At 39.2% G+C, this 18,490-nt stretch overlaps 1 protein-coding gene across 11 annotated transcripts in view; it reads left to right on the top strand.

Annotated features, from left to right (window-relative positions):
• The window catches only part of DMD (dystrophin), a 958,404-nt gene that overhangs the window by 889,068 nt on the left and 50,846 nt on the right, over positions 1 to 18,490 (top strand). For all 11 annotated transcript variants that reach the window (XM_032193124.1, XM_032193145.1, XM_032193154.1 and 8 more), the window contains 4 exons: positions 510 to 584; positions 5,747 to 5,948; positions 9,033 to 9,118; positions 11,764 to 11,921. In XM_032193124.1, coding sequence (XP_032049015.1) covers positions 510 to 584; positions 5,747 to 5,948; positions 9,033 to 9,118; positions 11,764 to 11,921 — 521 coding nt within the window. The remainder of the gene's footprint in view (positions 1 to 509; positions 585 to 5,746; positions 5,949 to 9,032; positions 9,119 to 11,763; positions 11,922 to 18,490) is intronic.

Consider the following 18,490-nt stretch of genomic DNA (forward strand, 5'->3'; position numbering starts at 1 on the left):
TTGCAGAGCATGCTGCTGTCTGCTCAGGTGGGGGAGCACAAAAGAGGCATTATTTTTTAGAGTCTCAGCAGTAGCTGATAGTTGCCTGCATTGCCCAGGAGCTCTGTGCATCTGGCTGCTGGCAAGCAACCTGGCTGGGCACCTCAGGCAGGGAGGGAGGAGATCCAAATCCTTATCCCTTGCAGTGCCGACCCTGTGAAAGGCTGCGGTGTTTTCAGACAATGCTGCTGCAGTGGGTGGTGGTGTCCTTTCAAGTGCTCTTAAGTTCAGAACCTTTGAAAGAAAGGAAGTAACGCTTTAGGACTTGCTGGGTTTCTTTTGAATGATTGATTGCCAAGGTTTGAGTGCTTTTGCTCAGTGAAGTATGGTTTCTAACACACCATTTTTCCCTCTGTCCTTTGAACCACTGATCGCAATGTTTGAGTTCAACTGAGCATCCTCATCGTGAGTCTGGTTATGTCTAAGGTGTAAAGCTAATCGTTTTTTTTTCTGGTGTTTTCCCCCCACAGCGGACCTGAACAACGTCAGGTTCTCGGCATACAGAACTGCCATGAAGCTCCGCAGGCTGCAGAAAGCCCTCTGCTGTAAGTATTTGCCCTGGTCGTGTGGGCTGCCAGGAAGATTTTATTACCAAGCCGTGAGCTGATTTGCAGCTTCAGAAGTAGAAAAACACCCCCTCCACCCCCAAAATGCTGCTGGGTGCATGGAAACCTCTCATCTGAGGGACCTCCTGCTGCCGCTGCTTTGCACCTTCCTGACAAGGCAGAAGTGCTGGGCAGCCTGCAGGTCTCTTGGTTAGGAGACAAAACAGCGGATCAGGAACAAAATGAACATTCCCTGCATATTTCTTATCTTTATGCTCTTTGACCAGCTCTTTTCTCTATGTGCATTACTGAAGCTACATCCAATGCCAGCCACAGTTTTGCAGCTCAACAACATGCAAGCAGGATTGTCCTGTATTAAGAACAGTGAAAGCTCAGATGACAAACTGTGCCAGAGCTGGAATAGCTGATAGTTTTTTAGGTTGACTCCTGAACCCTGGGGGTTGCTGCGTTTAAATGAGATCATCACAATAAGCATTTAGCTTCATTTCACCCCAGCTTTTGGCTATGTTCAAAAGTCTCTAGTCACTCCTACAGTAGCGATGCGCATGGTCTGACATGGCAGTTCTCACAGCTGGCGTATGGTTTGCTGCCTGTCACTTCACTTACATCTCCGCTTAAGCTTGTTGTAACCTGATAGCTAAATCATTTGCTCATCATTTTCTTAGTAGGCCAATAAGTTACCAAAGCAAACAGTTTATTAAGCGGTACAATTTGGAGTTTTATTAAAATATTTTAATGTTTGCTATTTGGTGTTTAATTACAGGGTTAAATTTCTGACACAGTTGCAGTGTCTCAACTGTTAATTTATCTCAAGTTTAGATTTGTGCTCACATGCTTTCTGGAACTGTGTCAAACCTCAGTTTTTTTGAGCATGTTTACTTTTAGGCTTATAAGGATGGGTGAATTCCACTAATGAACAGACTTAATCTCTGGATTTATAAAAAATAAAATAAAAAAATAAACACTAGGTGAAAATTCTTGTAACACAATGAAAAAGTTCAGCATGGATGTAGTAACAAAGATTGAATTTTGACAGCTGATGATCAGAAATACAAACATGTTTTTGTGACAGTCATTATGAAAAGGCAATATAAAGAAACTTGAATGATACGCAGTGAAAAGTATTTGTAATCCACACAGCACTGAAGTAATGAACTAAAACTTTTGTGTAACTGGCAAGCTTCTGTGGTTGAAAGTACAAAACTTTTCATCCTGTTTTATCTGTAATTAGCTTGATTCTGCCACTGAATAATTCTCCACTCATCATGGGCTTTCCAGTGGGGAATTGTAATTATGCACTGAAGTCTGTTCATCTTTCAAGGTTATACCTAGGTAGATTTTCTGAGAATGGATGTTTTCAGAAACATGCAGTGGCGCTTACACTGAATACTTTAGCACATTCTTCACACTTGTATCTAAGGAGAAGTATTTAAGGAATTTGGTTAACAGTCTTTGTTCTTGCAAATATTTTTGCTTGGAGACACCATCCTTGTGTTTGTATATTCTGTGATTTAAGTGTCACTTGTGAACTCAGTTTAATTAGATAAAAAAACTATTTACAAAATTCTTTTTCTGCAATTTGGCACTGGTAGAAATAGACCAGTGTTGTGATTCAGGGCTCCTACATGTAGCCCCAAAATCCCTGAATTTTTCCTGCAGTAGGTGCTGCTTTTAGCTCTCAATTTTTATTTCGGATTTAAAAATGCAGGAGTTTAAAAGCTTGATGTATATGTATTCTTTTCTGCAAACTGTGTAAAAAGCAGAACAATGTTACCTTCTGAGGAGTGTTTTCAGATTCTGAAGATGGGAACGCAATAGAAGTCCCTGGATGTGGAAGTGCAGCCTATCTCAGTGGCAAGAATAGAAACACTTAAACATGAACTATACTTAGATTTTTGTTGAAAAATAACTTCTCAGTTTGTAAATCAACCCAATGAACATTAGGATGCTAGGACTTTAAACCTGAAGGATAATAATAGGAAATGGTAATCCTTAACAAATAAACGTTTGTGTATTGTGTAACGTTAGGAGAATCTAGTGTGTAGCTCTATTGTCCCAGCCTGTGAAATTATTGTAGGCATGCCAGGTGTAACTATTACACCGTTTTTTTTAAATGTGTGATTTCCTTTGATAATCACATCAAAGCATGTTGACTTTCTGGCTTTGCTACTTTTAAAAGATCTGATCTTTAAGTGCAAACCACATCTGAACAGATGTGAAGTCAATAAAATGTGATGTGTTCCCAAACCTTTCTTGGAGGTGCCGCAAAAGAAAATATTCAAGAACTTCCTTTATATATATATATATGCAGGTTAGATTAAATATATATATATATTTTAACGTATCAGCCAACTCCATGAGGTTACAGAGGAGATGATTTTGCATCCTGGGAACACCATTAACACTTTTTATCGCCAGCCATATGTTGAATTTTGCCTAAGTTCGCTATATGACCTCCACAGTAAACATTCTGCCTGTTAACTTGTCTCTCCTGGCCTTCAGCTGGTTAGTCCTTCAAGGTCCTTTTTCATACTTTTCTTGTATTCTGTCCACAGGTTGGCCTAGTTATAGGCATTATTAAACTTACTCTCTTACCTTAGAGGACAAGTAAATTTTTATATACATAACTTGGATTTCAAAATAAGCTAGGGGCTACAGTTCACACAAATTTTGTAGTCCGTTTCAGAATTTTAAATAGAAAAGAACAGAAGAGTGACAACCTGAGAAACATGCAAAGCATAAAGTGGTATGGTTTATTGTAATTAAAGCCTTGCAAATCACTGAATGTCCATGAATATGCAACTCTTCAATATGTGTTTGGACTTGCCTTTTGAAAGGCTGTCATTCATGGGACTGGCATATTTGCTTTCAGGAAAGAACTACACAATTCCTGATTCTGGAGAAGCCCCCAACATGTTACTTTAAATGCGGTGGGGAAGAGCCAAAAGAAACTTAACTCTGGTGAAGGCCAGAACAAATCTTCCCATGAAAAGAAGTCCCCTAAAGCAGAGCTTGGTGGCAAACACTTCTTGCTCGTTTTAAGATGGACGTGTATCATTACCTTCAAGATAGGACAGGCGTCTGATGAAGAGCAGGGTGAAGGGCTTTTCAGAAGTTGCTGCTTATTAGCAGGAAAAGCTTTCACAAAATGGAATGACCCATGTTTAGCAGTTGCTGCATGTATAATTAAGCTGCCACCCAGGTGCCTGAGGGGTTCATTTAATTACCATTGATTCATAGTCTCAAAGGAACTGAGAGTTCAGCCTAAAGCTCTGCATTAAAGGTGTTGTGAAAGCATTGCTATATTTCCAATTTGGCTAATAAATTACTATAAGAAGACTAACTTGCTCTGACTCTTAGCAATGGGTCTGATAAATATGCTTTTGCAGAATTGTAACACTGACCTTAGAATAGCTATATTTTATATGCTAGTAAGTTAAACATAATGTTGCAAAATATTTTCCTTTAGTAAATATCCACATGATAATATAAAAAAGTAAATTTCTAATAAAGCCCGGCGCAAAACAAACCAACCCAAGTTCAATCTCTTGCTGTAATACTAGGGATCGAATTCCAGGCTTTCCTTCTTTTCTCTGGCACTGGATACGTGAGGCTCACAGGATGAAATTTTCAGAAGTGCTTAAGGGATTTAGTAGCAGAAGTCCCCACTGATTGCCAGTGAAGTTTATTCTCCTGAAATTCTTTCGGCAGTTACAAAATCCCAGCATACTGTCAGTGCAGCATTATCATGCAGCCCTGTGCAGTTGGAATATTTTTCATCAAAGGGTCAGTTTCATCCTTGGTTGTATTCTGGGATACTCAAATGTGAATTTGGCAAATGTGCCCCTAAACCAGATGAAATTCTAAAAAAAAAATAAATATCTTGTATGGGTTGTTTGTTTTTTTTTGACATTACCAAGAGGTGTTGCTTACCAGCACTCAATAAAACATATTTTTATTCCAATGACAGAAAAACTGGTCTTGCAATTGGGTCAGTTTATTTCCCAGTTCTGTAACAAATTTCCAGAATGGTTTCAGGCAGTTCACTTTAGCCCAAAAATCCACAACCCCAAGTCATGCTGAATTATGCTTCACTTTGTAACTAACCATGGTATGAGAAGGTTTAACAGCATCTAAACTTTCATCTCGCCTTTACTCAGCCCCTGGAAATTCCATGCAAGGATTTACAAAGGGTTATATGGCAGTAGGAGGATCTCATGCCCCAGATAGTCTGATATTTCTGATTTCTTTTGTTTTTGATTCCTGTTTTGCATTTTATGCCATCATCTCATAACTCTCTAATTTGGTGTCCCCCAAAGTGTGATACTGCTGTTGATGCTATTTTTCAGAAAGTAAGAATAATTTTAAGAGCTGATGGGAAATTCTATTTTGCTATGGGCATACAAATTTCAAAATACAGCTGACTTACATTTGAATGAAAATCAAGATTTTAAATGTCTGTGGCAGAAACCTCTGTTGTATGTTGATTGATAAGTTTTAAATTTGTCTCCCTCTGTAATGTCATAGAGGTACTTCTAAATGTAAATGCTCATCAGAATTAAAATACAAATTCCATTAGTAAGTACTGGAACGGGTCTGGAATCTTATTTTCCGTGGTCTTGCCAGAGATAAAGTAGCAGAGAAGTTAACTCTGGTTCAGCTGTGATTCATTTGTATATTCCTTGTGGAATTTGGTTCAGTGAAGGTTGTTTGACTTCTGTATAAAATGAGTGGCACGTCCCATGAAAGCTGATGACAAGTACCATGTTTAGAGCACATCCAATGAATGCAGTAGTCAAATATTAGCCTATCCGTAGAAACATAGAACATGGAATATGGGGTTTTTACTTACACAGTAATTTATGTAATATTTCTGTACAATCCAATAGCACAGTAGGTACTTTACAGCTAAAAATGAGTTTTCATTTTATAAACGTTGCTGTTTAAGACCACAGCTGAATAAACAGTGCACCTGTAGGACTCTTGGAACCAGTCTTGCACCTGACTTTCAGAGGATATTAAATGTGCTTTGGCCAGGCATGTAAGCCAAGCAAATTTATGTACCTAAATTTATCTTTTGGGTACAGGTAGTACAACTGCTGTTTCTCTGCAATCTTTATTGTGTTGGTTTGTTTTAACAGTGGATCTCCTGAGTCTGTCTGCTGCATGTGATGCCTTGGACCAGCACAACCTCAAGCAAAATGACCAGCCGATGGATATTCTACAGATCATTAACTGCTTGACCACTATTTATGATCGACTGGAACAGGAGCACAACAACTTGGTCAATGTTCCTCTCTGCGTGGACATGTGCCTCAACTGGCTGCTGAATGTCTATGACACGTATGTATGGGTGCTATAAACATTGCACACTGAAAAGCTTCCGAAGCACCACAAGGGGAAGGGGGAAAGGGTAATGAGCTGGCTGCCTCATTGTAAAATGAATGGCTTGAAGCTGGAAAAACAGCAGTTGGAGTGAAAGTTTAAGAAACCTAATGATTTAATGGCTGCATTTAGTTGAATCGATACAGTCCTTGGTTAGGCATGCAAGACTAGATTTATTAAGCTAAGCAATGAGAGAGCTGGAAAAGAGAACACACTGCTGTGTTCAGAGCAGTTCCAGGACTGCACCTCCTCTGTTGGTCAACGCTTTGCCTGGCTTTTAAAATTTCTTCAGATAAAGAAATTCAAGAGCAACACATGAACGCCATCATATAGACTCTTGCATGTCTGTATTTTTGTGTGCTAAACCTTTACAGTGCTGTTCATTTTCTACAACTTTCAATCTGTAATCCTTGCTCAAAGCTGGAAGAGACTCAACTATACTCTGATGTGTTTACAACCCTTCACAGTCAGGAGATTTGAGAAATGCTTCATCTAAAATTTAATTTGGAAAAGGGTACCTATAACTATAAATACAAGAGAGTAAATTTACCTAAATAAAATTATAACAGTGTTCCATTGAACGAGTTAGTGATGTTGCTCAGAACGCACAGATAAATTCCAAAGCACATTTTGTAAGTCGGTTTTAGACTAAGCCATGATTTTTGTATTTAGTGAATTTAGTGAAAAAAGATGTCAGTGGAAGTCTTTATTTGTTGTTTGTTTTTTTTTGTGTTCTTATCAGCTACCTTCAGCCAGACATGCTCATTACTGTGGCAGAATAAACATTCATGTGTAGAAATGGAAAGACATGAAACAATTACTGTGTTGCCACTGACATTTTGAACTGTATGGTAGTGCCATAACATCATTCTTCCATCCACTTTATCACAGCACTGAAGCTTCAGTGATCACCTGCACACAAAAAAGTACAGATGTGTATACAGTCTCTTCCTGCAACATCATGTCTGATAAGACAGTTGCTTGTAACATCATCTGCAGCAGCTGTACAATCCTGTGAAGTGGATTACCCACATTACATTATATTTTTGTATAGTGTACTGGTAGGAGGGAATGGGGCTGTGTTCATTTAACTGCCAGGGTTTTTTTCTTTAATATGCTTTGGCTTTCACTGAACTCTGATCCAGTTTTGAATTATCATCTAATATGAGTAACGTATATATGAAGTTGGTGAAAAACAAAAAAGACACACTAGAGATGTTAATCCAGATCAGCCAGGCTAGTGGCAGAGAGGAAAATAAAAGTAATTCCCCAGGCTGCTCCTAAGCTGGACCATCCAGTTTAGATTTGCTGTGTCCAGTCTAGCTTTTGTTATGTAGCACTCTGCTGAAAGTACAGCATTAGAAATTATAATTGGCTGCCTCGAGGCAATTCCCTAGGTATGCTAGGGAATTGTATATTGCAGGACTCGATGAAACACAGAGTTGTTTTATGTGTGAGGAAAGCTCCTAGCTGTTTTGCTGAAATTCAAGTTTGAATTATGCTGGTAGAGAGGTGACCTTGGGGTTACAAGTGTTTAGTTTTCATTGTAAACTTAATAGGAAGAGATCAACTGAAGTGCATAGTGGTACTGGAGACGTTTAATTCAATGTACTGAATCTTTACTTTTCTTATAATTGAAAACTGTCATTTGTAAAGATACTAATCAAATTCACAGTCAATGACTGATCTAATTACGGGCACAGCTCTGCAAATCCAGCACGTTTCAGATTTGTTTTAATTGATCAGTCACTCATGCTCATTTGCAGTAGCATGCTAAATTACTGATTTGACTTGGGAGGAGAGTAGAGTGAACTGAACAACTCATGGTTCGTGCAGGTTCCAATTTAATATGCCTTGCAGGGAAATAATCATTCTACATTCTTCTCCTGTATAATTTGCATGAGCCTGGTATTCATCAGCGGGAGTTTCTCAGGACACAGATGATAATTAATTTGGAAAAGGTTTGAGGGAGAGGACTAAAAGGAGCGGAGAGGGGAAAGCATAGGTAAGCAACAAATGCTTGTTCATGGTGAAAAACACAAGATTTTTATTTATTTTTTTTTTAAAAGGCTGCAAATTCTCACTTCTGCCTTGTCCACAAGTTTCTGCCTGCACCTTTTATAGGTGTTGCAGGGAAGATACAGAGGTAAAGGAGCACAGTTGACTCTTATGATGCTTTTGTAGGACTAAAAAGAAAATATGCATGTTGGCTGAACCCTACAGCCTAGTGCATGAGTACGGTGCACCTGTACATGACTTACCATATTTTCAGTGGTGGTCTTTTACTGGTGGCACGTCAAAGCTGTTTCCAAAAGCCCTGTTTAGACGTTAACTTACTATGTTGTGTATGTCTCATTTGCAATAGATGTTATGTGTTTGTAATGCTTTGTGAAATAAAGTCTTAGGGGAAGCCAGCAGCAGGAAGCAAATTGAACTAAGCCAGGTACCTGAGAGAAGATCTGAAGGTTTGTCACTGTGCTGCTGGCAGCACAGAGGATGATGTTGTTACCACAGTCACATTAAAAAGCAGAAGCGATAGCATAGGCATGTCACAAGCTGGTGTGAAGGTGAGCGTGAAGGAAGACTGAGTCAAGGCAGTGCAAGAACTGACGTGGAGGAGGACCAGGGCTGTCAGCCTGCTCAGGTTTGAGTGATAGGAGAAGGAGCTCAGAAACAACACCATTACGGTAATGACTCAACTGTACAACCTGCCTTCGTTCTCCTTGGTTTTAGGCAAGCTTAATCAGTCACCTGAACATCTTGCTAGTGCCTTTGACGCTATTTCTGGTGTTATTTCTGCATGAGACTGTTCCTAGTTGAATTGGTACAACTGCACAATTCAGTTTAACTATGCCTGTGGAACCACAACCATATTTTACGTTCAGTTTACTGTGTATGTAATAGCAGGCTAGTGTATGCTATGCAAAATGGTTCTTTGTGTGACTTTAAAATAAAACTGCAGAACTATGTTAAACTTTGTAATAGTCAACAAGTTATTATATGAATGGATTGTATTATCAGCTCATGTTTCTTTTCTATTAGGGGTCGAACAGGAAGGATCCGTGTTTTATCTTTCAAAACTGGTGTTGTATCCCTTTGTAAAGCACACCTGGAAGACAAGTACAGATGTAAGTCAATGTAGTTCTTTTTGTTTCTTTCTTTTTTTAGGTAATTTGTGTTTATATTATGTTTTCGTTACCCTTATTTGTTCTAGGTAGTTAGCACAGTGGTCACCAAACTTTCTGATCATGCAAAAAAAATTTAATCGGTAAAAAAATCTTTGAACGTGCACCCCTAATATATGCATATTTATTTATTTATATATATGCACTAGTGTGCTATATGTATATTATATACATTATAAAGTATGGACAAAAATAGAAGTTAAAAAGGGATGAGACAAAGATGAAATAAATACTATTTTTATTTCTTTATATATAATTTATTAACTGTTCAAAAATATGTTTTACTGCATACCAATGGATTTGCACATCCACTGGGGTACATACACATCACTTTGAAGACCACTGGTCTAGCACACCTTTATACACAAAAAATGTGCGTGCAGACACCTGGTTGGAAGAATTCACATGCTGAGATTTAACATTTCCTTATAGAAGGGTGCTAGAACACTTTTGCTGTACCACAGCAGACAAAATGTATAGACAATAAAATGCAATAGCAGCACTGATCCACAAGACATCATGCATTACACTATTTTGAAATATATTACCTTTTCAAAATATTTTCCACAATGTGATCAGAGTCTCACTGTTTAAATATAGTTACTATCTGTAAGTAAAAATTAGTCATGCAGTTATTTTGCATATTTTAATGGGTCATATCCTAAAATACTTGAAAAAAATCCACTTGAAGTTTTAGTTTCAACTGACTAATGAATCAGTTCATTAGTGAGGCTAAGATCCAGAAAAGGTCTGCTGATAAGGGTATTTCTCAAGAATAACTTTCTGGTTAAATTAAATGACATCAGTCTTGCATACATGCATTGAAAGAAAGCCACCACCATTAGAGTTTGAACCAGTGCTGTAGCAATTCTTCATTAATGGTTATTTCATTATCCTTCTAATCCAAGTTTAAGAAAGCTAATAAGAAAACATACAGTTCCAACAATGGATTCTGTTATATGAATTATACGTCTGTGTATAAATGGATCAGATTTTAGGGCAATTGCTATAAATGGCACAGTTTAGTTCTTTAGATGTTTCTTTTGGGTTTTGTGAAAAATTATTCAGAAAATCTTTTTAAGAAAATTAATACAGATTTTTTTTTAAATGATATTCCATTGAGAATTATCAGAGTTATAAAGAAAAACATTTTTTAATATATTATAGGCTCCTGTACTGTGTATGCATGGTAATGCATAACCCCCTTTTAAGGCTGCAGAACGCAGTGTTTTACTGATAGGTGTTTCACTGATTGAACGCTGAATAGCTTTTGAGAGAGGAACAAATTGTCTCTGCGAGGCTGTGGTCATGCTGAAGTCATAGTGCCGTTGCTGTTAGTATTGCTGTAAGTGCGTGATGAGTCGTACCTCTTAAAGGTTTTCTGATATTTGTGCAGCAGAGCAATGTTGGTTCTCATAGAGCAGAATTCTTCAGGCTTGCAGAGGTGATGGAAAAGAAATTTTCTCGAAGTTATGTATCATAAAACTAGTCTTGGTAAAAGTGAAACTTGTGTAATTAAAATGTAATCCTTTCTCTATCCATTCCTTTATTCCTCTGGAAAAAGACAGGTGTCAAAGCTGCTCTAGGAAAGTTACCTCGAAAAGTGCTGAACCACCTTTATAATTGTATCCCTGTTGTCAGGTGAAATACTAACGCTCCAAAAAAGGGATTTTTTTTCTAGTGGCTGACCTTCCTTTCTTCCTTCTTTCCTTTCTTCATTCCTTTCTTCCTTCCTTCTCTTTTTCTCTCTTTCTTTCTCTCTTTGAAAAATAAGCAGAATTTATTCAGGTCATGTATTGTCAACAGGGATATTATCAAATAAATATTTCACTTAATGCTAACCTGATTTTCCTTATTACAAACTCTAAAACCTCCTCATTGTATACACAGTATAACTAATTCCCACTAAATTAAATTGGGCTCACAGAAGGATAATAATTCTGTCCTGTAAGGATCCTTTTCTAGAATGATGCAGTAATAGAACAAGACTTAAAGTGACATTTCACTTCAAAAATGAAAATTTAATATGATATTAACATTCCCAGTGGATGACAGATTCTGTCGTACTGTGATATTTTTCTTTCATTTTAGAAATACACCTGGATTAAAAGATTATGGTATATCGAAGTTAGGAGCTCTTGTTTTCCAGATCAATTCATCTGAAAGAGAACTGGCTTCCGAATTGTAAACTTATTGCTTAGAGCTGAAGAAGTGCTGTATGTTGTATGAGATTATTTTACTGTTAAACAGTAGTTTTGAGGCATTTCCATTGCTGTGGATCAAAGATCCTGATGTTCAGTTGACTGTATTTCAGAATTACAGCTGCTATCATCAGTAATGGCATAGGCACTGTGTTAGAATGTCCTTTCTTCATGGGTACAAATAAATAATCCTATTAAAAATCAACATTTATTAACAGAAGCAGTGTTTGTAGGAAGAGAAGCAGACAAACTGCAGATACATTTACGTTCATGTCCGTCAAGGCCATTTACCCCACTTGTAAGCCTTTGAAATTAAGCGGTTTTCCTCCATACTTTCTGTGTCCCCATTATGATGCGTCAGCCATGGTGTCCTTTTTGTTTCCCCAGACCTATTCAAGCAAGTGGCGAGCTCCACCGGCTTCTGTGACCAGCGCCGACTGGGACTCCTGCTGCATGACTCCATCCAGATCCCGCGGCAGCTGGGGGAGGTTGCCTCTTTTGGAGGCAGCAACATTGAGCCAAGTGTCAGAAGCTGCTTCCAGTTTGTAAGTTCATCTTCACTCGCTGTTCATTTTCTGATAAGTCTCCTTTCCAGGTAGTCTTTCTATTTTGAGATGAGACTGAGAATCTGAAGGGCTAGGGTAGCAAGGATTGTTTAGTGGTATTCACTAGTGTATTTCTTTGACAAGATATATATGAATTACACTGCTTCTTCTGAGGTGCCATCTTCACTGGGATTGTGCCATTGACTGAAGAAGCCCAGATTATTGCAGAATCACAGAATGGCTTGGGTTGGAAGGGACCTTAAAGAGCATGTAGTTCAAATCCTCCTGATATGAGCAGGGACATCTTGCCCTAGACCAGGTTCCTCAAAGTTCCATGCAGCCTGGCCTTGCACAGGGTTGTCAAAGCTTATGTCATCTGGACAGCAAGTAGTTGGCACCAGGACCCGTGTAGTAACTGAATCCTGCAAGCAGTGGAAGCCTGTGTTGTGGAAGTTCCTGCTTTTACAATTTTCTACTGCCATGTAGTTGAACAGCAATGGTTAAACTCATTTTTGTGTGTATACATACCAATGGCAGCCAGGTGCTCAGCAGAGGGATGCAGAAAGATGACTGACTAAAGTGCTTACTAGGGGTGAGGAGCAGTTAGTTGATGAGCACCTTTCGTTGTTTGAATGGGTAATGCTGTTTTTCTTTCAACAGTACTAAAATAATTTCTGCCCTATCTTTTGAGGAATACACAGCCAACTCCAGGCTCTTTTTCACACTTGTAAATTATTTAATCTGAGGAGGAAGAGAATTAAGGGAATTATTCATCTTTCTGCTAACCAACAGCAAAATGCAAAAGATTAAGACAGCTGCCTAATGAAAAGGTAGAGGATGGGAGGTAATGTATGGTCTGTGGTAACTCTTAATGCATCTTCTACATCACAATAGAAGAAACTCTTGTTCAATCCCTTAAATATCTTGTTTTTGTTTTTGTTTTCTGTTGGTTGGATGGGCGCAGGGGGAATTGTTTGCTTCTTTCTTTACCTGCTGCTCAAGTTTTATGAGGTAGTAGTTGCAGTTCTGTAATAAGGAAAGACAGCAAGTATTTTTCAGTGAATATTAATGCTTGAAAGTAGTTTTTGTATGTGCAGGGACTATAAAAGTCAAATTCTGAAATGAATGGAAACTTCTGGTTGCAGTGGGATGTTTGCTTTCGGTATTTTTTAAACTTGTTTTGTCAGATCGATTCTGTAAGATTCGTGTTTTTTAATTTCCATCATTTGTGTCTTGACCTTTAATAATTCTAGTCTGTATTTGATGTCATTTCCAAATTAATGGTTTATAGAGCCATATTCAGGGTGGATAAGCCATGCTGATAAACCATGCATGGTAACTTTTGTAGCTAGGTTAGACCCTGCTATGGCTTTCAAGGCTTTTGAAGGAGTTCCACATGGGGGTTCAGGTAAGACTAACACAAAATAATGCCGCAGCAAATCCGTGGTGAGAATCGACATGTCAAAAGCTGGTTTGTGCAAATGACTTTACAAGGAAATCACCAGGTCCTATCATTTTCCAGAATGAATAGCAAACACACTTAAAAAATGGTGTTGAGAAACTGATGAGGAGAATGAACTTGGAATCTGACAAAAACTTTTTTTTTTTTTTGAAAGAGGGATAATGTGTGTTTATATTGGGAAAAAAAAAAAACACAACAACAAAAACAGTAAAATGAGTAGTGATGGGACACACAACCTTTTTTTATAAAATAGGAGGAAGACTTGGAATAAATCATTATTTGAACAAAATGAGCTAGCAAAATTGTCTTACTACAAATGAAGAAATGCCAACAGGCATCCCAGTTGCCAGCATTTCTAGAAGCACAGCTGGGCACAAACTTTCACCTGGTCATAAATCAGAAAGATGGAAAACCTGAGGTTCTCATCTCTTACCTCCACTAAGAAACAGTGTTAGGAGGAATTGCGTCCTCTGTTTTCCCTGCAGGTAAAGCCTCCATTTTAACTTAAGTGGGAGGCTGTTTTCTGACCTGGCTTGCAGCAGCAAATACATTTATCTAGTAAGTCTTGAAATGGGGAGGGAGGCTCAAGCAAGGAAAGAAAGTATGAGAAGGGAGTGATTTCAAGGGAGAGGAGCAGAAACCCAAACATGGGAAGAAGGAACCAAGGAGTGGAAAAAAAAGGGCCTGGGTTGAAGGACCCCACCCAAGGGGAGAGATAGTATGAATAATTGTGGAAGTAACAGTGATGAAAGCAACTGAAAGGCAGGATAGGATGAGACATGAAAGAAAGCAACAAGGAATGGAGACAGAGAGAAGTAAGACATTTGGAGGAGGAGGGGAATGTGGAGAGATGCTTTCGGCGTAGGAGGTGCTGCGAGGCGGCAGTGCCTGGGGAAAGGAGCCCCTGAGGGGGAGCAATGTTGGCGCTTGGCAGCCGAGGGGGACTGCACAAGGTGCCCAGCAGGGACAGGCATCTCAGCCTGCAGAGGCGTGTGCCGCCCCTCCTGGCTTCCTCCCTCATCCTTTCTTCTCCTGATACCATCTCAGCTTCCCGCACTGGGAAGGGAGAATGAGCACAGTGAAGGTGCAGGCATCATTTTCTTTCAGGGCCTTCCCTCACTGTGTTTCCTCACCTGAGCCTGGGCTGGTTTCAGCTGCGCTCCTCTGAGGCGCTTGGCTCTGGGTGCCGTGTGCGTGGCCCCATGGCCCTCCCTCACGCAGCCCCATACCATCTCCTCCGTTTGCTCCAGGGAGTTAATTCAGTTTTAAAAAATAGCGCCGGGATTCACAGGTTGCATTACTCTGTCAAAATTAAATTGAGACTTTGCATGCCCACGGTGAGGAATGTCTTTATTTTTTTTCTTTATAAGACTTTTATTTTGTTGTTCTGGTGATGATAAGCCAGCCATAAATTGCAGTAGTGTCAGCGTCTGCAGGAAACGCATGCTTCAGAAATCCCTCTGCCAGCCCCTTGGGTTTGGTGCCCTCGCCATGGCCTTGCCAGGTGCACACAGCAGCAGGGGACAAGGGGGCATTTGCTGTGGTGGCAGGGCCGGCGGCCCTGCTTCAGGGCCCTTGGGAGTGCTGCTGGGGGTCTCTGCTACAGGGAGCAGGTGCAGCTGACCTTGTGGGACTTCAAAGAAAGGGTGTTTTTGGTGAGAGCAACGAGCTCAGTCATAGGGACCTTCTGCCTGTGCCCACACTGCATAAAAGTACGCTGTAGATCCATGAAAAAACAAGGGAGTTCAGTATTACTGTGGGCTAAAAGCCCTTGCCTTCCAGGTAGGTGATAGGTACATACTTTAAGTAAACAGCATAATGAATTGTATGGGCTAAGGGACAAAAGCATTGTGTTTAAATCACAATGCAAAACTATTAACGTGCTGTTTTGCATAATACAGAGAGACCTAGGTATTCACATCACTGCCGTGTATGCTTTACCGTGACATTGGGACACTTATGAAACGTGAGATGAAAGCAGAGACAGTGCAGCTCAGATGGAAATGTCTCTTGCTGTTTCTGAGAAAAGTTTGCATATTTGATTCTTGATTATCAGCTGTGTTAGGTATACTTTTTCCAAGGGTGTCAAGTGCTTTTTATGAAAAACTGGTACAGGTGAAGCTAAGGAGTAGTAAAATATGTACAATTAATTCATATCTATATTTTAGACCTTGTTTAATTTCACTTTGACAGAGGAAAGTATTTTAATACTCTGTTGTATAGTCTTCATTTCTAGGTTTGCACTCAGTCAGTGAAGATCAGAAGTAGATGGCAGGGTTTTTACAACCACTTAATGTTCAAACCCAGTGTATTTACTCAGACAAATAAAAAACAAAATAGGGGCCTGTTAATCCGTTTAGGAGTGTGGGCAGTCCAAACCCTGGGCCAGGGCCATGATAGTGGCTTTGGCTGTACATGCGGTGATTTCAGTGGTTTGGACAGTTGTTTTGTGGGGTCTTTTTCTGTTGTTGTTGTTGCTAGGGTGTTTTTCTTTCATTTTTTTTTTTTTTTTTTAATAGGTAGGAAATATCAGTACTGTGTACAAATAACTATGTATAGTTAAATAGAAATCTATATGAAAATAACGTACAGATGCAGTGTTACTGTTGAGGGACTCAATCTCTTTTGAGAGATTCAGACAGCCCATGTTTCTGTTCGTAGGATGTTTCCTCTGCTTTTGGCTCTGACACAGGAGAACTGGCGTAAGGGGAACTAGCAAATCCTTCCTCAAGCTGCTATGCTGTAAATGTCAAGAAAACATCAATTCTGGTTTTATTTCAGTAAGAATTTATGAACCTGTGCCTGAGTTTGGGACGCAGTCTTAAAGAGCTGTTTTGAAGAGCTATTTTAAAGTGATTTAGGATTTGGGAGGTGGAGAGTAAGATGGTGATTTTCAAGTGTGCATGGGATGTTGAATATGATACAAAGCTGTATACTAAATGATTTCTGCATTCTTGCTTTTTTCATTAGTCTTTACCACAACACTCAAAACATTAAGTGGAGCAGTGTAAGTGTAATGCAAGGGGTCAAAGTAATGATCTTAAGCATCGCTCCAAGAGTCAGGCAGATTTAAGCAGTTAGCATCACCCAGAGTTACCTTTGAAATAATCCTCCCTTCGTTGCCCGTGAAACAGCACTAGTCTTAGAAACTATGAATTCTTGACTTGTGTTTTGTTGCCAGCTGGCAGTAGAGAGAATGCGAATGTGCTGGGGAAGCCATTCACAAGTGGAAGACAAGGTTCAGCAGGGTTTGGTCTGATGCTAAGCCCTGGGAGACAGGGCTTCTATTCATGGTTTGTACTGCATTTTAAAACTTGAACAACTCACAGGAATCCCATTCCTCAGTTTCAGTTCGTCCAAAATAGTATTTACTTAGACTAACGTAAAGCTTTCCATCCTAGATGGAAAACACCATTAAATTAATAATACTGAATTGTTTCCCATTAGTTCCTTACCTTGCACCTTAACACAATGCACCTCATCCAAAGTGTTATCAGAAATTCATGCTACGTTATCTGACTGTCCAAAACCATCCTGCGCTGTTCACGCAATATCATGACTGTATTTTGGAGCATATTTCATATTATACATCGATAAAGTTCTTACAGTGCAGAGTATTTTTTAAAATAATAGCTGAAAGAAGAGGCGGGAATAATAATAAATAATTTAAAAAGCAGGAAAATTCAACTCCTAAGTATTGTATAAAGATGCCAACACCACACAACTTCCCATTTCCCCATTGTTCCTGCAGAATAAATACTGAAAAACAGATGTGTGGAGCATGATGAATTTGAATGGCCCCCATAATAAATTGTTACTTGTAAGCTGGAAAGGGCTTTATGAATTTTACTTTATGATTCACTCTGTTATTACCATAAAAATTGGGAGTTCCACAGAAATGTGTTGAAGAGAAGAACCATTAATATTCTTTACAGCTTGCTCTTGTTGGTTCAGATATGTACTGCGTGAATTCAGACTTCTTTCCTTATGTAAAACCGTCAGCTGCTGCCTTTACTGGATTTAGAGATTATTAAAAAAAAATCGTAATAGCAGCTCAGGGAACAGTCGAGAACTGTCTGTCCTCTACCATCTGACCCTGACCAGCTTTTCTCCACGTGGCTTTAAATCTTCATGTAATATAATTCGCAACCAGTTCTGATACATTTTAATGCACCTAATCTCTCTGAGCACAAGTTTTCGTACAGCCGGGGTGCAGAGCTCCGTGTGGGCGACCATTGGGACTGCTGGCAATCGCCAGTGACTGCAAAATTAAAATAGATCTTTGAACGTTACAGAAGGGCTTTCATCACTGCAACGTTTTCCCTGCAAATTTAAAGCAACTACAAGTGCAGAGTAGTGCTTTGAGCTGCTCATTTTTATTCCGTCTGCAGCCTGCGCTGCAGCATTTCAGTAGACTTCATGTTTTTCTATTAGAAATGGAATATTAAAGAGATACTCCTAAAATATTTGAGGCTTAGAGGACCTTAGTAGAGTAAGGGTGGTCTACAAGGCAGAGGAGTGGTTTGCCAGTGTAGTTCCTGGCAGATGCTGGCTCACTGAGTGATCCGCAGAAAATCGCTCCCCAGCCCCTTGCTGCCATAGCTGCCAGCTGGAAAAGAGGCACATAAATGATTGCATTTCATAAATGCTCCTTTCTCTTAAGAGACTTCTAGAATTAATTTTTTTTTCTTGAATTCATTGATATCATGCAGTGGAAATCAGTAAAGCAGTGTCCACTGCTCTGAACAAACTCAGTTGCCAGTGTTGCCTGGATGTTTCTTTACTTTTTCAGTTTTCTCTCTGTTTTGGTGCTGAGGTTGTTTTGAGGGAGAGGCAGGCACTGAGGGGGCTTCATCTGAAGGACTGTAGATATGTTTGTGGCTTGATGGGTTTACCCCAGAAGAAAATCCTGACCAAAAAATATTGTATTTCTAATTAACCAAAATATTACAGCAGCATTTTAAGTCAATTTTAATGAAATGTATTATTCAAGAGACGTTTGTGGTTTTCTTTTCTTTGTCTTTTTGTTTTTAATTTCCTTATTTTGGTCAGGAGTTCAGTCTAGGAGACTTCGCATTTTTCTCAGTCTTCAAGTATTGATCAGTTA

This window comes from Aythya fuligula, chromosome 1 (assembly GCF_009819795.1).
Source record: "Aythya fuligula isolate bAytFul2 chromosome 1, bAytFul2.pri, whole genome shotgun sequence".
Classification (NCBI taxonomy): Eukaryota; Metazoa; Chordata; class Aves; order Anseriformes; family Anatidae; genus Aythya; species Aythya fuligula.